The sequence below is a fragment of the Catharus ustulatus genome, chromosome 15 (assembly GCF_009819885.2).
Source record: "Catharus ustulatus isolate bCatUst1 chromosome 15, bCatUst1.pri.v2, whole genome shotgun sequence".
Classification (NCBI taxonomy): domain Eukaryota; kingdom Metazoa; phylum Chordata; class Aves; order Passeriformes; family Turdidae; genus Catharus; species Catharus ustulatus.
The window spans coordinates 7,221,175-7,244,255 of record NC_046235.1 but is presented as its reverse complement, the minus strand read 5'-3'; the positions used below and the strand labels follow the sequence as shown (position 1 = coordinate 7,244,255).

At 37.0% G+C, this 23,081-nt stretch overlaps 1 protein-coding gene across 2 annotated transcripts in view; it reads left to right on the top strand.

Annotated features, from left to right (window-relative positions):
• Positions 1 to 13,669: 13,669 nt before the first annotated feature.
• GABRG2 (gamma-aminobutyric acid type A receptor subunit gamma2) overlaps positions 13,670 to 23,081 on the top strand; it is a 66,233-nt gene continuing 56,821 nt past the window's right edge. Inside the window, exon 1 of one of the 2 annotated variants that reach the window (XM_033073080.2) lies at positions 13,670 to 14,571. In XM_033073080.2, coding sequence (XP_032928971.1) covers positions 14,465 to 14,571 — 107 coding nt within the window. In that variant the 5' untranslated portion in view covers positions 13,670 to 14,464. The remainder of the gene's footprint in view (positions 14,572 to 23,081) is intronic. The other variant, XM_033073081.2, reaches the window with a different exon arrangement.

Below are 23,081 nucleotides of genomic sequence, written 5' to 3'. Positions count from 1 at the left end.
TGTCTTTGTAAATATTCTTGTAAGATGTGACTGGTGTGTCCGATATCTAGAAAAGGGGCAACAAATGTCGTCAAAGTCAAACTCCTTCTAGTGCAAACAAGGCCAGAATTTTATTCCATGTGTTCCAGTGTGAGATTTCTTAGTAAGAATTTGAATTGAGGATTTGAAATAACTTCTTTTTATAAAACTGGAAATTCCAGCCTTTCCAGTAAAGAACAAAATAAAGCCATACAAAGTATAGAATATAGTGCTCAAATAATATAAAATGGACACAGATGAAGCTGTTCTCTGTTCTCTGCTAATAAAATATATCTGGTTTCCTTTCTCCTATGATTAAATCTTACCTGTCAAATTAATAAAGAGAATTTATCATTGTAGCAGCTACAGCTGTTTATTTGCAGAAACTAAAATTCAACTCTCTTGCATCAGAGAAAAACAAATTAATTTGTGCTTGAAATGTCCTTCATAGTCTGAGCTGCTGCTATTTCTCACACATGCCTTTTACTATGAGGGTTTAGTGTGAGAAATATCTGAGTCTGAGACCTGAGTGAAAAAAAAATTCTACTCTTTGTTCATGTGAGGCTTTTAGAATAATTTTTTAAAAATTTAGGTATCACCTGATATCACAATGATGGTTGATAACTCCAAAAGGAACCAATACCACCAACTTTCTCACACATTCACCTTCATTTTCTTCTGGTCTGACTTGCAAAAATAATTATCGACAGTTATTGCCAGAATAGCCTCTGGAAGCAAAATAATTCCTCACTACTAAATAAAACCACAGAGAAATACATACTACAAGTGGTGAAACATCTTTTTCGCAGATAAAGAAGGAAGTAAAACTCCAGAACAATTTTCTCACACCTGGCGTAGATGTGCCAAGTATCATGTCTTGATTTGAAAGCTTCATGGAAAAAAAGAAAATTATGTGCTTGTTGTGGAGAACAGCTCATTTAATCATCAAAATTACTTTTAAGTGTCACTTAATAATGCAACCAAACTGATAGAGGAAATTATAATTTGATTATAAGTGGCAAATCTGCATACAGTAACTTCTGTCATGATGTCATAGTGTTATTAACAGGATTCAGCTTGATTTTGAGCTTAAGGGAGAGCCAGTGGGATTCAAAGCACAGGAGAAAAAAGTCACATGGTTAACAAAGATTTCTATGGCATTTATAAGCCTAATCTTAAATTCCTTCTATTTAATTTATCTCTATTGCAATAGGACTCATGACTAAGAACAGAACTGGCTACACACGTAGCTCGTGTGCATCACACACAGAATCACAGAATGACTAGGTTGGAAGAGACCTTCAAGATCATCAAGTCCAACCCATGCCCTAATACCTCAACTAGACCATGACACCAAGTGCCACATCCAGTCTTTTTTTAAACACATCCAGGGATGGTAACTCTACCACCTCCCCAGGCAGACCATTCCAGTACTTTATTATTCTTCTCATGAGAAACTTTTTCCTAATATCCAACCTATATTTCCCCTGGTGCAGCTTAAGACTTGTGTCCTCTCATTCTGTCAGTTGCTGCCCACTGAAAGAGACCAACACCCACCTGACCACAGCCACCTTTCAGGGAGTTGTAAAGAGGGATAAGGTCACCTCTAAGTCTCCTGTTCTCCACACTAAACAAGCCCAGCTCCCTCAGCCACTCCTCACAGGGCTTGTGTTCCAAGCCCCTCACCAGCCTCGTTGCCTCCTCTGGACGTGCTCAAGTGTCTCAATGTCCTTCCTAAACTGATGGGCCAGAACTGGACACAACACTCGAGGTGCTGGCTGGGTCTGATACCCTGGCCCTGCTGTAAGTGCTGCATGGTAACACTCAATACAAACTGTTCCATTACCTTACCAGGTACTGAAGTCAGACTAACTGGCCTATCATTACCAGGATCCTCCTTCACACCCCTACGTCCTTCCTGCTCTGACACCATCTACCAACCCAGGAGGACAGTTGTCCAGAGGACAAGCTGTCTTCACACTAAAGACTGAGGCAAAGAAGGCTTTAAGCACTTTTGCCTTCTCCTCACCTCCAGTTACTAAATTCCCTCCCTCATCCAACAGGAACAAAGATTGGTCTTACCTTTCCTTTAACCACTAATGTATTTATAAAAACATTTTTTGTTATCCTTTACAAAAATTACCAATTTAGTTCAAACTGAGCTTTGGCCTCCCTAATTTTTTATTTACATGCCCTTAAATACTTCCTGAGAGATGTGACCCTCCTTCCAAAGATGATACATCCTCTTTTTATTCCTAAGTTCCTTCAAAATCTCATTGCCCATCCAGGCTGGATGTATGCCTCATTGACTTTTCTGTCAGTCTGTTCCTGTGTCCTCAAGATCTCTGTTTTGAAGCATGCCCACCTTTCCTGAAATCCTTTGTTTTTAAGGGCTGCTTCCCAAAGAACTCTCTGAATAAGTTTCCTAAATAGGCTAGAGTCTGCCTTCTGGAAATGCAAAAGTCTTATTGGTGTTCCTTCTGATTTCACCAAATATTGGGAATTATATGATTTCATGATCACTGTGGCCCAAGCAGCCTCCAACCACCACATCTCCCACTAGCTTATCTCTATTTGCAGACAACAGGTCTAACATAGTCCCTCGATTGGTGGGGTCACTCACCAGCTGCGATAAAAAGTTGTCCTCCACACACAAAAAACTTTCTGGACTGCCTTTTTTCTGCTGTATTAAGTTCCCAGCAATGTCTGGTAGGTTGAAGTCACCTACAAGAACAAGGATTAATGGTCCTGAAACATTCTCCAGCTTCTTATAGAATAAGATGTCTTCTCCCTGGTTGGGTAGACAATAACAGACTCCCAGTAGGATGTTAGCCTTGTTGGCCTTCCTCTTAATTCTTACCCACATGCATTCAACTCCATCATCATCAGTTTCAACACCTATTGCATCAAAAGCCTCCCTAATATAAAGGGCCACCCCTCCATCTCAACTCTTTCTTTTCCTGTCTCTTCTGAAGAGCTTGTAGCCATCCAGTGCCGCTCCAATAGTCCCACCACATTTCCATGATGGCAACTACATCATAGCTCTGCTGTTGCACCATGGCCATGGCTTCCAGCTCCTCTTGTTTGTTACCCATGGTGCGTGCATTGGTATACATGCACCTCGTGTGGGCTAATGATTTCGCCCCTAACCCAGGCTTACCACTCTTGGGCCTGCTTCCAGGCAGCCCAGCTGCATCCCCGTCCTCCATAAAACCTAATTTAAAGTCCTCTCAATGAGTTCTGCCAGTTCATGAGCTAAAATTCTTCTACCCTTAACAGAGAGGTGCAGCTCATCCAGTTCCAGCAGACCAGGTGCCATAAAAGTTGCCCCATGATCAAAGAATCCGAAATTGTTGTTGATAATGTGGGCTCTGCTATTCCTTTCACTGTTTGCTATCATAGGGACTGAGGAGAAGATTACCTTTGCTCCTGCCCTATCAACCACTTGACCCAGTGCCCTAAAGTCCCTTTTAATTTCCTTGATGCTCCTCTTTTCAATTTAAACTGAAGTATAAGCAGTGGGTAATAATCAGAGTCCGGGAATCAGTCTCTCAGTGATATCCCATACCCGGGCCCAGGGAGGCAGCACACCTCCCTGTGGGATGGGTCTGGTCGACATATGGGGCCCTCTGTACCTCTCAGAAAGGAGTCACCCACTATGATTACCCTTCTTTTCTTTTTAATGTTAGAGGTGGTGATCTGTCCTACAGATTAAACATAATTGGGAGGCCCAGTGGGCAGATAAATTTCTTCTAAATTATCTGGCTGACCCTTTAGATCCAGAATCTCATACTTATTCTGAAGGGGTGCCTGGCTAGGTGATAGGGGTTGGGAGGAATTTTTATTATTACTTCCCCAAGCAGGGATCCCTTTCCACTCCCCTTCATCCACCAGGTGTCCTCTTACTGCTTGACAGTGGGAGGGATGGGAGTCCTCGGCCTCCCGGTGGGCTTCTCTCAAGGATGGAAGGGTGGAACTCTGCCAATCTATTTCCTTTGCACTTTCTCTATTACCTCATAGTCTTTCAAATTCCTCCCTAAGGTGCAAAGAATAAAAAATATTTGGTTACGTTTAGGTAGTGAGTGATGTACTTTGAAAGGTTAATTTCCTAAGGTCTTTCTTCATATGATGCTTCTGATGCAACATAAATCCCCCCAAGAATTAATGATGTGTTGGATTTTATCTGTATGGCTACTTTTTACAGATTATTGCCTGATCTTGAGACAGTAGAATATTCAGAGAAAGATTTAGGGAGAAAAACAGAATTTATTGCAGAATTATAATCCAGAAAATCACTGGTGAAAGTGTAGTTCTTGCTCTGAACTTACCAGCAGAACTCTTTCAGTGAGTAGGCAAGAAAGCCAATGAAAAGTCTACAAGAAAGATTGTGGATACTGTGAAAGACAGCTAAAAACTGCTTGAAAAATCTGAAATATCCTGCTCTTACTGTGCCAAAGCTTAGAAACACAAGGTTCAGCTGAAGCACCCTGGCTTTTGCCTGCTACAGTAAACCTTTATTTTATAACGTACTTAATTTTAGTTCTTAATGTATCTACTAAATAAACCAATGAATATATATACTCAATCTAGAGAAACCCCTTTGTCTATGTTTTATCTAAATCACGCTTTTATCAATATTTGCCTATGCTTTACACAAATGGCATAAATGGAAGCAAACACAGGGGAAATGTTTTTAATTTTTTTTCTGGTATAGACAAAGCTTCTAAAAGAAGAGGCAGCTTCTCTAGGCAGCAAGAAATGTTAATGATGAGCCTCATTCACAACACTCATTAAAATCATGTTATCTTAAGAAATTATTTCATTTTATTACCCATTATCTATTTGAAAATACTTCTTGGAAGATACATAATAAAAGCGTGATATTAAAATTAATTTTAAAAAATATAAAATGACATAAATAAATCATTTATGCATTCATTCTCATTGCACAGATGAACATGACCCAACACAGCTGCTCACAGAAGTACTTTGATTCCCATGATATTTTGACTATCGTTGCAAATGACAAATTCTTGGAAAGGCAAAGACATCAAAAGGTAAAGGATAATGACTTTTTATAATGTAGGAGAGCAATTACTTTGTTCAATGCCATGAATATAATGACACTATATGATTTTTGATATTAAATAAGTACTGTCATAAAGAGGATTATGGCAAAATTCTGACCAGCTATTCAGGTGTTTCCTAACTAGAAAGATGCATTGTGGCAAAATGAAATGGTTCAGTGAAATGTGTTTAATACTTGTATTAAAAATTTCTTTAGACGGGAATAGAGAGACTATCTTAGATTAACAAGTAGAAAAAGTTTCCTAGCTAATAAATTAGCGAAGAACATCTGACTTCAATACTAAGTTTACCATGTAAAGATGTAACTTGTGTTTTGGGCCTTAACGGATTCATTAAAATGCTCAACCATTGGAAGGTATATGCTTATCATAGAACCATCCTTTTTACATTTTACCTTTTATTTGCCTTCTGTTCTTAATTATATCTTCTGTGTATTTTACTAGATGCATAAAAGGATTCAAGGACCTTGAAGCAGCTTTGATTTTAGGTGGGGGCCCCTATCTTTGTGATGGTTGACAGCAGTCATTCTGCTCCTCTGTGACTGGGGTGGGGCCTAGATGCTGTCAGCAGGAGATTCCTGATGCTTCTGCTGGTTCTGCTTTTGCTTCCAGTGCCTGTTTGGATCATGCTGACCTGCTCTTCCTAAGCATCATCAGAAGCAGCACTTTATGTTCTGCTCCCAGTCTTCTCCTGGGTAATCACACTGGTGAGTGAGTTTGTGGCACAAGTGGGGAAGGGTCTTTTGACAGATCTCAGGTATGACTGATTTCTTCTCTAACACTAAAATACTCCAGTTTTAATAACTCATTTCTGCTACAGGTTCAAGGTCTCTTATACCTAACTAAATTGAAATCTACATTGCATAATTCCAAAGATCATGCCCTAACCATTTGTCTAAATACTGAGTACTTTAAAATACCATAGGGTTTTGGATTGCTACTTTCTCAGGAATGATGGGATGATTAATCACTCTCCCAGATCATTTTTGAAAACATTGCATCTCTGGGACTCTCCTTTACACTTTAAGACATGACCTATATTCTTCAATCTTTTATATATATAGTTGTGCTCACACACATACAAAAAAAAAGCTTTGTCTTGTCCCAGCCAGTATGTTGAACAACCTTTCTCTGGAAAAAAAATAAAATTTAAAAAAAAAATTAAAGTTAATCTAATCTGTTTTTCTTTCACATAATAAAATAAGAAGTTACTGCCAGTATTCACCTGTAAGTTTCTTGGCAATGTTAGAAAAGTTTGGGTAGATATTGAGCTCCTAAATAAAGAATCAGGCATTGGAGAATTCACACATGAAGTGTGGTAGACAGCTTAAAGCCAGAAACTGCAGACACATTGTAGCAGAATGACTCTGAAGAATATTATTGTGCATTTAATTTGCAAATCAACTTTACAGGTCTCATAATATAAAATAATACATGTTTCCTCTTAAAGAAATGCAGAAGTCTTAATAAACAACAGAGACACTCATAATAGTTGTAGGTATTCTTACATTTCCAATTTAACCAATTAACTAGCTCAATGTTGAAATTTGTATTATTTAGCAGTGTGGTTTTCAGTTTTCACATCCATACAATACAGAGAGAGTATCAACACAACATTTCTACTATTAAAAAGGTTGATATTTACCTTTTTAGTTTCCCTCCTACCACTTTATGTAATATAATATCTAAAAATGCTAACTTAGGCCATCTGTTCTTATTCCTGTTTCCAACCCACTCTTTTCTTTTTTTATTTTTCTGTTTCATTCCCCAGTTAAACTGATTTTAGCAGCACTGGAGCTCATTCTGTGACATTTTGCTACAGGGAAAATCCATGTTTATTTCCATAAAATTTAATTGACCAAATCAAACAATGAATATGCAAATTCCAAAAAGAGCAAGATTTTTGAAAAATAGCTGTGAAAAAAGAGAAACCTGTCTACTTACAAAAAGAGAACCAAAATTTTAGAGAACAGTCATAATAGATATTACATAGAACAAGCAGTGGCTCTAGAACCTACAAAGGAATTTGAGTCACTGCCCAGGTCATCAAATAGAATAAAGAAAATATGTTTTAGTTACATTAAAAAAAAGTTTGAGAAAAACACTAGAACTCCGTGAAGTTTTACATATTAATAGTTTATTCACTGCCATAATAACAGAAGTGATGAGATATATCTGCATATGTGGATGGAGTTGAAAGCAAGAAAAGGGAGAATTCTCTCAACATTTTACTTTCCATGTTGGTGAGACGAACAAGGAAAAGTGGCAAAAAACATGGCTAGCGTTACCTTTGGGATCCTGATGCCAAGAATTCCCCACCTGCTTAAAAAAATTTCCGCACATACTTTGAAGTTGTGCAAAAGAACCAGGGCTGGGAATATTATCTGACAGAACCCATGTGAAAATTCAGCTAAACCATCCATAAACAAAATGGAAGGAAGTAACTAAAAAAATATTGCTGTGCATAAATATCTATGTTTGCCTTTTTAAAAGAGCCTAATTTATTTGTTTTCCCAGGATTCCCTTTCACAGATGCTGCAGAGATTTTTTCCTCCTCCTTCTTTCTGTAGGATTGTCACTGCAATGTCCATTAAGGAAGATTATTTTGAGAAGCAGTCTCCCCATCTGTTGTCTCTTTTAAATGCTGTTAAGTAGTATTTTGCCTCCCTGGAAAAAAGCTGTTCACATATCCCATTCCTGCTGTTCAACAGCAGCAGCCTGGAATGAACAACTCAGAAGTGCAACTGAGTGATGCAGGTTCAAACAACGTTTGTTTAACTGAAGGTAAGAGTGGTCTTACATCATAGGACATAGTACTCATAAGCCAAAAGAGTGCATTGTTCCCTGTGACTGCAATCCTACCATACCCCAATGATACACAAATGCTGGGGTAGGTGCGTCTTTCCCTTCCTGAGCATTTCAAAGCCAAACTCTGTGCAGTGGAGTGAGCTCATCTATTTCAAGATGGCCAGCAGGATAATCAGTTTTAAAAAAAGTTCCATGACCAGTAGGAAATCAACTTTAAAACAAGTTAAAATTTATGATTTTTGTATTTCCAATATCTCCTCTGAGGTCTGTGAAATTTCAGTTTTGATTGTAAATGTGATTATGCAAACCTGTTAACTCAGAGGCATAAAAAACTGGTTCAATTTTTTACTTAGGATTTCTGTGAAACAATATAAAACTTAGTTAAGTATCTCTTTAAAATCCAACCGATTTTGTCTCCATTTGACTTCTAGCTTAAATGATGGAGCAGGTGCCCACTGCTAAACTTCTGTTTCTGGATTCACCGTGGCCTTCACCAATGTTGACATCGTCTGACAAAGATCAAAGTGTGCAGTCCATTAGTTTCTTGGTTTGTTCTTTAGGACGAATATGAAAGATTAAATCAATATTTGCTGAATGGAAGAAGATCAAAAGTTTCAGTAAAATAAATCTTGTTCCTTCATATAGAGATTCTGCCATCACTCCAGAAAGAAGCCCAGCACTGCTCACCCTCTCTCAATCCCAGGAGCGAGAGGTGGACAACTCCAGCATTCTTCTTTCCTCTTTGGCTGGTGCTTGAGTACAGAAAGCAGAGTCTGGCTTCCTGGAATGCTTTCAAAATGATCTTAAACTTAGAGATTCAGTGCAAGACAAGTGTGGGGAGAAAGCTGTAGTTTGAACACAGGGTTTATAGATCTAAACTCTTAGTATAAACCATGTGGAATATTGTGCACAAGGCTGATATATGTGAATACATATCAATAAATGACTCCTCAAAATCATGCTTCTTCAAAATTCTTGTGAAGCAGAAACTTCTCCTAGGCATTAATAAAAATACCCAGAAAAAAAAAAATCTATTCCTCAGAAAGTACCTTAGCATTGATTTCTTCACATGAGAATTTAGTGTGAAGGAACTGGGCCCTCTAGGTAACGTAACAGGGTAAGGGAGTTTAATCAGGTCAGTAGCAGGGAGATGGGAATGCAGTTTGCTCCAACAGTTTTGTGACAACGGAATCTTAGATGTTTACAGTTCAAAATAGCATTTGGTAAGTCTGTTCCTGGCAGAAGCTTGTAAATCTAAGCACAGTGAGAGAGCTGTTAGCCAACAACTTGTTTTCTTTACTGTTTTAGAACAAGATCAAAGCACATAAGTAAACAGAGTATTTTAGGGTTGTGTTTCGGTTGTATTAGGCTACTAGAAGTTTTTCTTTTAAGTCAAAAACTTGGAAAGCAATTGCTTTGAATAGAAACCTGGTTATACAGATTGAATAATATCTATCTGTAAAAATGTTCACTGTGTTAAATCCTGAAATAACAAATAACACTGTATGTCTGTCTTAGGAGACACTTCTCAATTTTAATCACTAAGTTTTAAAGTAATTCTTTGAAAATAATTTCCCAAGCAGAACAACATTTTGACTTTTAAAAAAATGCAGTAGATTGAATATCTAAGAAGGTGGGTTGAGCTTGAAGGGTTTCTTGAAATAATTACTATTTTTTACCTATTTAGTATTTTCTTTTTCTTTTTTTTCTGACAGTTCAAGTGAATCATCTTCCATATAAACAGACTGAAACAATGCTTAAACAATACTTTTTCAGATAAATAATTAAATATATCTTTGAGTCCCAAAGTGAAATTCTGTGGCATCCATACTCTACACAATGACAGACAGTATTTCTGACTCCATGCAGTATTTATCAGGAAAAAGTAGCAGGGAGATTCAATATTAAGATGATAATATTTTTTAATACAATAACAGTTATGTTTAGGTTACATTTGGCAAAACAGACAGAATTATATTTGGATACACTGTGCACTATACTTTTGAGTTAATCTATTGGTACTGACACGAATGTATGTATTTATGTAGATGCAATAATGGCATTGGACTTGGTTTACAATGCTCTTTGAAAGGTCCAGATTTCATGTTGATTCAGTCAATAATCATCTCTAAACTATGTTTTTAGTCTAGCACTTATCTAGTGCAGTTTTTGTTCAGCCCACCTCCATACCACTCCTTCACAGTATTTTGAGCACATGGATTAAAAGAGAAATAGGTGTCTGGATGTTCTAAATGAAATCCTCCCACGCACAACCATGAACACACATGTACAGTAAAAATGTGTAAAACCATGACCTAACTTTCTCCTAGAAGTGTTCCAAGATTAATTTTTAGGTTTTCCATGTTTTAATATACATTTATACACCTATTCATGACCAGAAAAATGTTAGAAGATAGACCATGAGGAAAAAAAAAAGAGATTATATCAAATCCTAGAATTGTATCCAAAAAATGCTTTATAATGGATGCTATTTTCCTCAGGAATTCAGAATTAAGATATTTACCCAAGGCTAAAATATGCTAGGAGAATCTCTGAAAAAGCAAAATGTTATCAAAGTTATAACTACTATTTTAAAATATATACTTATATATAACTTTAAACAAGATGTTTTTATAATATGTGGATTCATACAGTTCAAGAGTCTTTTTATTTATAACTAATAGAATCAGAATAATTTGAAACAGTAGTTAATGTGCTTTTATAAGCATCAAAACAATTCTTGATATGTAATAAATAGTCTCATAAAGCATAATTACAGAAAATTTAACTACTTAGATGTTTGCTTCTTATGGCTTTAATAAAGTATCCTCAACATGACCCATATAGTTACCTCCACCCAAATCATGTGTGCCACTTCAGACACAGTGACATTTACATTTCAGTTTTGGTGTTTTGCTTGTTTGTTTTTGTCTAAAGCAAATCAAGGAACAACAGGCTGAAACAGAAAGAACTTCCAGATAGGAACATGTGATAAAAGACAATCTGGCGAGATATTCACATTGTCAGAGTCCTTTTTTTTGCTTTATGCATATTTTGTAATGCCTACTTTTCCATTTGCTTTATTACACGTATCTTTTTCTTCTTCCTTTCTAATGTGTGATCTAATATTTGATGCATAGAAAATGAATAATTTTAGGATAAGGAAAAGCCATGTTTTCCTTTGGCTTAAGGATACAGACACATAGGGAAATCATAGGAGCTGAGAACCCCTTTGTTAATGAACAAGGTGTCTGCCAAATAAACTAACAACTCTTATAATATTCTAGTCTGATACAGAATGCATCTTTTTAGAACAATGACTTCTGTGTTTAATTATTCTTCATAAGACTCTTCTTTCAAAAACTTGGAATTAATTGTTGTGAAGATACCACATTTGTGCCCAGGGACAATTTACTGTGTGGGATTGGTTTATCACACAAAAGTGTCAGTGCACACTAGGCAGTGTCCTCATGCAAATTTGATCCTTTGTGATAATTTATTATGATGGAATCCTAAAACATCAGTGTCTGATAGAGCTTGTGGGCACAGAAAGAACACTATGCTTCAAAGACAATGTGCGTTCAGAGAGAAAGCAGCCTGCCACATTTTTGTTTTCTGCATCAGTTCTTCCTAACAGAGGTTATAAGTATAACATAATAATGAAATTCTTTAAGCATAAAATGTGGATTTACTTTCCCTTCCTTCAGACCGAGGTTGCAAAAAACTGCAAAGACAAATTTGCATTTAAAATTTCTTACAGCCAAAATTGGTACTGCTTCATTATTGGTGGATAAGTTTTATATATTGGGGTCAAGTATTTTAACAGCGAAATGATCTTATCTAGGAGCACTCAAAAACCTAGCTTGGCCATTGTGTGGTCCACTGACTGTACTGGAGGCAAAGATCCTAATTCCCACTACACCTAAGTCAATGCCTAAATGTCAATTGTAGGCAGCTGAAACTAAAAAAAGGTTGAAGTGTCTGGGATGAAAAACTTATCATAATATGGTGATGCGAGTTTTGATATGCAGAAAAATCTACACAATCTTCAGAGTATGTTTGTCCATCAAAACCCACTGATATCCAATTAAAAATGTGAATAGAAGTTACAGCTAATAAAGTACCTACAAGAATAATATGGTCTCTACATCTTAATAATCTCAGAACAATTCAGGGTTAGTATTACAGCATCCAATTCTCTTGACATATCATCTATGTGAGGGGAAGTCTGGAAAACTCTCTCAAACTTTGACATCTGCAGATTTTTCTTCTGTTACAGACCTCTTGCCTCTGTTAGCAAGAGTAACAAGTTGACCCTCTGGAATGAAAGTGCATAATAATTTTGTAGGAAGACTGGGAGCTCTTTTCCAACAAGAAGATTTTGCTAATAGAATAAATTTTCAGTAAAAAAAGTGCAGAGTAAAACCGCCATGCTTGTGCAGACACATTTGCTGTAGTCAAGAGAATAAATAAGTATTTATACAGTTCAAATTCTAGCCTATCAACAATTTTGATTCCCTCACCAAAATATACAGAGCATTTTCATCCTTCAAAGAAATGTTGTAATAACTGATGAGATAGATTGCAGCAATAAAATCACAGAAGTTTCATGTTTACAGGTAATGAATTGAACCGTGATCAAATGTTGATACTTAAACATGCATATATATATATATATATATATATATATATGATAAACACTAAGAGGAAGAGAGATATGGGGAGAGTATTTAAAATATTTTATAGATTTCTATCACTGAAGAGTCTGTATTTCACAAGTTGGTGGAATAAATTAATTAACAATAAGACCATTGACTGGAAATATTAAGTAACAGGTTTTCAACTTGTTACTTTGTTTGTAAACACTGATAAAAATATAGTGACTGTGTTAGATATTGAATGATCCAGGAACCAAAATGTATTTAATTCAACTAATAATATTGATCTATTGATTATTGTTAAATGCATTGTTTTTTGAAATAGAAGAAATTAACGATGGCTGAAGGCTAGATCTATGTTTTTAGAGACTCTGAAAAAGGAAATACTGTAATTTTGATGGATAAATTTCATTCTGCTTTTGGATGTTGGGAACTAACTGATTGTCCAAGTGTATCAGAAGGTTTGAGCAGAATCCAAGTGTCAAATTTTGTTCAAAGTAGACTAAGTCCAGTAGGAAATTTTGATGCTTTTATTTTATTGGCAACTTTTCACTTTCCCATCATTTAAGTTTTCTTTAGGATAAATATTTATTTATTTCTCCTTAAGTTTTAGAAAAGTGGATTGGAATTAAAAAAAAAGTGTTCCTGATCATTAAGTTTGCCCAATCCCCAGTTCATAAATGTAAATGGGTAGGCTTCTTTTTGTCTATATTTACTTTAATCTAGACAGAAAAAATAAGGGAGGTAAAAAAGATGTTATTGTAAGTCATAGTCCAAGTACCTATTTTAGACTGAAGTGCTCCTACTTTAGGAAATCGTGAGATTCCCTGAATTTTTTGCTCCACTAGCAGTTGCTACATTGCATTTTTGGACAATGGAACTTGAGATTCTGGTTTCAAAATTTGGCAGGATTCATCCTCCGTAGTCCTCTAGTGTTTCCCCTCTGGCCAGGAAGTGTTTCCTGTGTCTGTGTAGCCTCATTTTGTTAGGGGGAGGGCAGATAAAAATCTTGCATATTCCCCCTAATCCTATCACACATTAAATCACCTCATTCATACTAACTCCACCAATGCTGCTTTCCCCATTTCCTTAGTTACTTAGCAACAACACTCCCTCCCTTTTCCACTCCCCCATCCCACCTTTCATTTTTTCCCCCTTTGCAATCACGATTTCCACACTGTTTAGAAAAATGAGGATGCTCAGCAGCATAGGGCAAGCTTTTCATTCCAACCTCCTTTTTCATGCCTGCCAAATCCTTCTCAGCTCCAAAATGAAAATCCAGGCTGCCTGCATATGTGTAATCAAAGGTTAAAAAGCACCCTGGCTGACACCACGCATGTGTTAATCTGTGCTGCAGCAGAGTGCATCATTTCCACTTTGACCTCAGAGTTAATCTGCATTCAGGCAGAATCTCCATTGCTTTATTCTTTCTTTTTTTCCACCCCCCCTCTCATCTGTCCTTTGTTGCTTTATTTTTGTTTAGATTTTGCTGCATGTGTGTCAGCAGTTCCGTAAATGTGTATGTGCTCCTTTCCTTGACTATTTTTATTCTGTGAGTGTCTGTGATTTTCGCTTTTTGTTTGGGTTTCATTTTTTTTCCTTTTCTCCCAATTATATTATTTCCCTAGATCTGGAAGCTGCTGCCTGCTGCCTGAGCTGACGTTTTCTGATTATATCTGCAAAGGGCTTGTGCAGATCTAATTTCTCTCCCCCTGCATATTAATTCCCGCAGCTGGGCGCAATGTCTCATCCCACTGACGGGACCTGCTAGGGAGGAGGGAGAACTACTACCAAAAAAAAAAAAAAAATTAAGAAAAGGGACGGATCCATCTGCAACCAAGAAGAAAGGGGGGAAAAAGCTGGGGTGGGGGGGTGGGGGGGGCTGGAATAGAGATGATTCCTCCAAATCCAACAATCCTGGGGAGCACTGCATTCTTGAATCCTGCATTTTCTCTCAAAATGATGGTGTGGGCACTTCTGTTCCTCTCTCTCATCCAGTGGTAAGATGTGCTTTCTGATTCTGTTTGGGAGGGTGGGGGGAGAGGGAGGGCTGGGGGGGTGAAGAATCTGCAAATTTGCTGAGCTGTCGTGAGAATGCCAGAGGTTTGGATAGTGGCATTGCATTCATCTACGTCTAGCAGCTGAGATCTTAGACTGTTTTATTTCTCTTACAATTGTTGTCGCTCTGACATGGCCAGGGAGGGTGGGCAGCGGGTGTGTGTGATGGTGGTACACGCCCGTGTGTTCATAGAATTTGGTGCCATAATAATGAAGCCTTTTATCTCTGAATTAATCGCTCGCTCCGGTGCATGGAGTTGCAGGGCAGCGGTGTTTTGCGGCACAATGTCCGTGCGATCGTGCTTGTTTTCGCGGAGCGGGCAGCCCATCATGGCTGTGCGGGGCTGCGCGGCGGCGAGCGCGGCAGGGCTGAGCACCAAGGACGGGGATGCGGGTCCTGCCCAGCTCCCCCGGCTCCCTGCGGCTCCCCGGGGTCTGGCACAGCCTTCCCGGGTCCCTCACAGCCCCCCGGACCCGCACATCCCTGCCGTGCACCCCCAGGGCATGCGATAGTTTTGGGGTTCGCATGAGCCGAATGTTTCCATTTCCCCGCACGCCCGCCGCGTTCTGCTGGCAGACACTGTGTGTGCTGCATATGTGCATCATGCACCTAAATGGAAAGGGGTAAAAAAAGTGGAGGGCGGGAGAATTGCTGCAGTGCCAAGCTTTGTGCTGGAGCAGACATTCCCGCAAAAATGTGTGGACTGTGCATTTAGCAAGTTCGATGGGAAAATCTCTCGGCACGGCAAAGTGTGCGGCCTCTGGAGCGGCGGTAGATGCTCCCGCAGCCGCATGAGCCATGTTGTCTCCGATACCTTCGGGAAGTTAGTGCCCACTCTTTGCTATTGTGATGCTGGATTCACACAAGCTCCTCAAATTCACCTTCTTTCTCCTTCCTTCCTTTTACCTGGACGCTACCATACCAGAAAGTGCGTTATGGATGGGTTTTTTCGGTTTGTTTTTTTCTTAATAATTTTTGGTTTTATTTAAGAAAAATCAGACTTCATATCTGCAATTATAGGATCTTAGTTCTAAGCCAAATAAAAGGCCGAAATGATTGGCTGGGGAAATGAAATGGAAAGTTGCTAGGTTTTCAAGTAACTTTTTTCACACAAAAAGAACTTTGTAAAGAATTCCTCTGAGAAGAAACTAAAAACAGCTGAAAATTGAGTAGAAAATGATATAAAACTCTATAAGCCTGCCATGAGGGTACTTTGGTGTTGTAGGTAAGACAGGTGTGAGGTATTTTGACCCTTATAGAACCAGTTATGGTTACTACCTGAATACAGAAATAGAAAATTCCATTTTTATAGGATTTTATGACACAGCCTTTCATATTATTTTGACATAAAACTTCCACTAAAATAATCCCAGATACTTATTTTAGCACACTTCCTTCTTTTCACTCATCTTTCAGAAAAGCATCACTTGAGAGGAATTTTGCCAAAATTATTTCATAAGCCTTAAATGAAACTCTTCATACCACAACTTAAAGTTTTTCTCAGCAAAAAGTTCTATATTCTGTCCATAGTTATCTGATAGCTAAGATGGTTTCCTCTGATGGTTTCCTGACCTCATAATTTTAAAGACTAAATCATAGAAATAATAGCTACAAATAAAGGTAAATTATTCTTAGTGCTTTACAGAAGCATTTTAAATTAGCCAATATGCATATATGATTTTAATTCTAACAATCAGGACATTTTCCTTCTCTTGTGGTGGAAGAAGCCTTGTTATTAGTTTTAGAAATTCAAGGACACAGATAGAGTTACAAAAGTTGAACTATCATTCATTTATAGCCAAGATGAAAGGTTTTCCATGTTAAAAACTCATCAAACACTTCAGAAGGAGAGGAATATTATTCTATTGTGTGTCACTTTTATTGGACACTGAAATTCTGAAGGACTAGCTAAACACTAACAAAGGTGCTCTGTATCAAACATCTGAATAAATGTGTTGACATCACTCAGAATGCACATAGAAGTTTAAGTATTTGTGGAATCTGATCAAAGTAACGATTACCATTACTGTTCATAAGTTTGAATCTTATTAACATAAAAAATTACTATCTAGAGAAATTTAATGTTGCAAAATCATTAATATTTAAAAGATTGAAGAAAGAAGAGGGACGTTTAGACACCACTCAAGCATTAATGGAAGTAACTAAAATTCTAACATTGACTTCAGTAAATCATGAATGAATTCTGAAAAAATGTTATTTTACAGCACTGAGGTATTTTACCTTTCCAGATTTCGTATCAGTTTTATTAAATGCAAAAAGTACATCCTTGCCACTGGGCACACTTAAGTTTTAGGAAGTGTTTTCTTCCAGTTGGTTTCTTGACATTCATAACTAGACTTAAAGCTTCTTGCATGAAGTTCCCTCCTCATCTTACCCCTCAGATTAGTGTAAGAGCAGTGTGTTGTCCATCACATGGACTTGGAGCTGTGTTCAGGGAAAGTTAGTCAGATCAAGCTCCCAATTTCTGAAAATTGTAAATTAAAAAAATCTTTGAATCAAGAGACAATTTAAAATTATTTTTTAAAAATACATTTGTATACACCTGATGTGGTTTAATAGTAACTAATTATTTTATTGTCTTTATTGAACATAGTGCATGTAGAACTCACCAGGAAAGTTCCAAAATTATTTAAAGCTGTGCTGTGCACACTATTTATGTATGGGGTTTATCAGTTATTTTTGCAGAGCTTTAACAAATTGCCAGCAAAAGCTACATAATAAAGTGGAAATTAAGGTTCAGATGGGAAATGTGGGACTTCTTTTCTCACTTCTTTGTTCCCAAGTAGTTTCATAGCAATGTTTTTATGCTCAGCTACATGCCTAAAATTGAAGACATTCAAGACTGACCAAAAAGACCTCATAAATAAAGCAATCGCTTTAGCATCAAAATAATCTGGTGCCTAAGTGAGTACATGCATTTTATTAGTAAATTAATGAACATGAGTGTAAATAAAATGCTTTTGCTCTTGTAAAGTGATGCAATATAAAAACAAGGATGAAAATATTATCCTTCAGATGGACAGTCATTTAGAATTACTGTGAGACTTGCTAATATCAGTTTGGTGTTAATCCTGCAGCTATAGTAATTCATACACTTCCAATACTTTCACGGAGGGTATAACACTGACACTAAGCCAGAGGTCCCATTACTGGAAAAGAGAATTGCTCAGCAAGAGACAATTTCTCACCTCACAAGGACTGGTCTCCTCTAAAGAAGTGTCATGATAGTTGTGGATCTAAGTGCTATTAAAATACGACTTTATCCTTATCTGTGATACCACAAAACTGAATATTACATATACTCTAGTGTTAGTATCAGCAGAGCTAAAGCAGTGTGGGCACAGGACCTGCACTGCTACAGCATGCCAGGGGGAACAAGGCCTACCTATGAGTTTTTTGTAGCCGTGCTGCATTCCTGACTACTGTGAGCTGCAATGCTGGGACATAAACTTAGAACAACTATTATTGTCATAAAAAGAGTACCAAAACTAATGACCTAAAGTAGATTTGAAAATTAAGTTAAATTCTATTATTAATAACTTGATGGAGCAAAAAAAGACTACAGCCACTGTTTCCCTACTTGAAAATATATGATTTAGAAATATGGATGAAATGCTTTAACTAACTTCTGCTATATTGACTATATCACCTAAACATAGCCTGCATGCCAAAACTCATATATTCCAAAATACTCCAGTATGGAAAGCCATGTTAGATGTCTTTCAGAAAGTCTGAATCTTTGAAAATCTAAAAAGTGGAAGCTGGTAATAAAAAAAAAACTATAGAAACTAACTACAGTAAAAATATATTAGGAAATTATTCTGCTCTTTTAATATAATATTTCCCATATTATTCATATTACATGTCGTCTTCGTGACCATCCAAACCGCGCTTTAAGATTCTTACGGTTTAAAATGTTTGTGATTAATGGTAATCTGGAAAAAGTATCTTGTTGATTTGGATTGTGTTTACATTGTTTTCATTTATGCTACATTTGCTCTGTTGATATATGTCACTGAATTCTGTAACAGTTGCACAATAATTACAAGGGAAAAATAGGAGTGAATGGATGAAATGAAAAGAAGTAAATATCTTATCAAGGGGAACTCTTTTCAAGTCTTAGTCCCAGTACAATTAAACTCCTATATGTTTAGAGTAATGACCACCACTCTCTCCAATTGAGAATTGAATTGTGAATTGAATAATGAATTATTAAATTACTAGAAAAAACATTAGACTCAGGTAGCAAGTAACAGATGCACATACCTACAGGATGGTTGATTTTTTGCAGTACCTAGTAGACATACATTCAAGTATGCTCCAAAGCAGAGGCAGTTTTAAGGTCAATAGCTCTGCCTGGCACTGTGCTGAGAGAGATGCTCTGGCTCATTTGAAGCTGGCTCAGTACCCTTTAGCCTTCCCCTTGTTACAGCTGTAAACATTATATATATTCCTACATATGTACTCCTACATTCTATTTAGGTGATCATTTGATTACTTATTTTTTAGCATTCATCAGGATATCTGGAGTGTACTGGGGTTCTCTGTTGGTGCAGTCTGCACTTCAGCCTTGCAAACCATTGTATCTGCAGCCCCACTCACAGAAAACTTGAATACAAAAAAAGAGTTGGCTTGTGTGAAACTGGCAGTGACTTGTTTAAGGCTGCAAGTGAAAACCAAGCGGAAGCTGGGGGCTTAACTAATGTGAATTCAAGCTCAGAAAATCACAGAATCACTGAAACATTAGGGTTGGAAAGGACCTCTGGAGATCATCCAGTCCAACCCCTCTTCCAAGGTAGGGTCACCTGGAGCAGGTGACACAGGAATGTGTCCAGGTGAGTTTGGGATGTCTCCAGAGAGGGAGACTCCAGGAACCTCCCTGGTCAGCTGCTTCAGGGCTCTGCCACCCTTAACAGAAAGAAAGTCTTCTGCATGTTGAGGTGGAACTTCTTGTGTTTCTGTTTATGGCCGAAACTCGTCCTATTGCTGGGCACCACTGAAAAGAGTCTGGACACACACATATACACACAGAGATTAAGAAACCCCGCCCCTCCCAAACCTTATACAGGATGTCAGAGCTGAAGAGGTTTTTTCATTGTCATGCTCCATAGCCTATTTAGTGTTGTACTTTTTAAAACAGATTTCTATTGCAATACAAATTTCTTCTACCTTGAATGATAAGATATAATTGTCCATTTTCCCAGTTTTGCCTACTAAGAAACCAATATCATATCCAGTACCTAATGCTGAAAATCTCAGCAGTTCTGGAAATCTTCTCACATGACAGGCCACATTTTATCCTCTCAGTAATCCCTGTTCCACTGAAGTCAGTCCATTGCTGGAGGAAAAGTCAGGGCATATCCAGTACAGATCCTTACAGGTAGTTTTGTGCTCATCTAAGAACTGGGAAATCACCCAAAGTTAAATTATAGCTCAGTAAAGATCTTCAAAAAGTGTTTCCCACATTGTATAATGCTTTTACAGAAAGCTCTCAATGTACATTCCAGCTAAATGATTTACAGTACCTCTAAATATTTTTTCCTTAATTTCTTCTTTTTTTATTCTGTACTAATAAAACTTTACACTCCACTGAAGTCCACAGAGTGTAATGTAAATTGATCTTAAGTAGCACATACGTCTTTTCCTGGTCCTCTGGACAAAAAGGAATTTCTCCATTCTAGAAAATGAACTGTTTTCTGTGAATAAAATTTCTGAACAAGCACCAGGGAGCCTTTTTGACAATATAGGAGAAAAAGATGCATTCATTTCCGTTTTAGAAATGGAAATCCAGATTACTTCACTGGAAGTAGACGTAAACTTTCTGGGTTCAAAGCAGGAAGCTATTTACTTAGAGCTAGATACATTCCTTATGCATTGGATAAAAAGACTGCAGAAAGTTCAAGGAAAGAATCATAAATTCCAGAAAAAAGGAGCCCATCACCATAGTCAGGTAAATATAACTATTATTTGGTGGGGAAGATCCTCTCTCATAGAATGGGACTAAAACTTATTTGAGTACAAATGAAATTAGGAGCTACCATGCCCCTAGGGAAAATATCCAACACACAAAAAGCAGGGTGAAGAGATACTTTAGGTGATGGAGAGATGAGAAAGGAACCGTATAAAGTGCCTGTTCCAGATGTACTGATCTTTTAAGACTCAATTTGGTGAGTGCCTTCTCAAGACATTAAACTTAGCATTAACTGCATGCTTCCTTGTGATAATCGATTATGGCCTAAATTGTCATGATGCTGTAAAAAGCAGAGCGTGAGAGTCTAAATTCACCTAGAGTGTATACTCATGCAGGTGTAATGTCTTCACGGGCATTTTATTTAGGTGGGCCTCTACCTCAGGAGAGCTCTGGTGCAGTAAGTAGGAGCTTTGATGTTTGAATTGGGTCTGGTTTCATATTCTAATGTCCAGAAGTAACCTGCTTATTTGATTCTTCTAATTAAGAAGAAATTTAACTTTGCATTAACCCAAAAAGTGAAGAAAACTGCAAAACAGATAATTATATTACTTGCTTTTAACTTTTTCATATTAAGTGGTTAGAACCTAATTTATATCAGAATGTGTTTATATCAGAATGTGTAATGTGACAAATTTACAAAAGGACTATATATGTATACATATTTTTTTTTAATCCATATGAAAAAAGAGTGGGTAGAGGGAGATACATATTTTCACAAGTTCCAACACCTGCCAACTGACTCAGACAAACTGAGGTAAAAGAGAGGTGATGGTAGTAGGCTGAAGAACACTATTGAGAGAATAGTGAGGATTATATCTAGTGTGATTCTGGGGTATTTGTACAGTTGTGACAGAAAATTAATATGTGAGTCTTGTCAGACTGAAGATTAGGTATTCAGTCTGAGACACAATTATATCCTCTTATTTATATAACAGTAATATTTTTAACACAACTGCTGTCAAAAAAGGAGGCTTTAATGCTGATGAAAACCACCAGTGATTGCACAAGAAGGAGATAAATGTAAGAAATACCTTCCCATGTAAATGACTACCTCAGCTGCATAATGTTTTTTCATGTGATGTCCTAAGCAACACAGAAATAGTTGACTACAGCAGCTTTACTTGTTTTCCCTTATATAAAGGGCATAGAGCATGCAATGATATTATCCCTGGCTGAAAACTTACGAAAATGTTTTTCTTTTTAATAAGTGAGATGATGCAGAGCCCCAAATATTTATATAGATTCAAAGAGAAGAAAAATATTTAAAAATCCATTAAACTCAGTGATAGCATTTATTTTAGAAAATATCTAGCTGCATGTTTCTGGAAAAGGAGAGATTTTATCAGGGATATTTCTGTCCTTATCTTTTGCTCTTACCCTCTACTATTGGTAGCTGCCAGATGCAAAATACATGACACAAAATACTACTAATTTGACCCAGAGTAATGACTATGTTATGGTTACTGGAAAGTCATAGTAGGCAATAGAAATTCAGTAAATCAAACAACAATCTTAGTACAACAGATCACCACTAATAAAGAAAATAACTACTGTTTGAAACAGATTTTTGTATCTTGAAGATCAGTTCTCTTTTTTCACATCTAGTGGAAGGACATTTTCACACATATTCAATAAAGAACAACACAATGTGTAGGCCTAGCTGTGAAATCTGGCCATTGTGTATGAAACTTAATGTCAGTCTTACACGACAGAACTTTCATCTGTTTGCAGATAGCCAGCAAAACATTAAAGAAATATAATTTTTACCATACCTAAACCAACATACATAAATTATAACCAGAAATAAAAGATCAATATATGTAAAAAAGCTATTTAAAATAAATGAAAGATAATAATGATCTTTTGGAAGGAATGGAATAAGAAGTTATTTACTTTTTATACTTGCATTAAGTCTTTCCAAATGATGCAGGTAGTCATGTATGAAATGATATTTTTTATTGAATGTCATCTTGGACTTCAATGTGAACCTTTGAGATAGAAGGCTACCTTTCTTTCTGAGCCATTATTTATCTTCTTCAACTTTTTCAATGCTTCATGTTCTGCTGAAAAATACTTCTGGTTCTATACATTGATGAGAAATGTTTAAGGGGTATCTCATACATACCCATAATAATCTTCTGCCAGAATTCTTCCCCCCAAAGAAGAGGATGATATGAGAAAATGAGGGTTTTCCTTTACTAGTGACTCAATTTTATATTGTGCAACACAAATAGCATGTTCTGATCATATGAAGCTTTTGTTAATCTGCAGCAAGATATCTTCAGATCCAAACAAAACTCTGCCTGTTGCAACAGATTGTGGATTATCCACTAAATTCCACTTTCATTTAATTCCCTTAGATTATTTTTTAAGAGAGAGAAAAAAAGATAGCAGGAGAAAGAATGAGAAAGAGAACCATTAAGAGCAATAAATCAGATAATGCTAGAAAGCCTTACTAA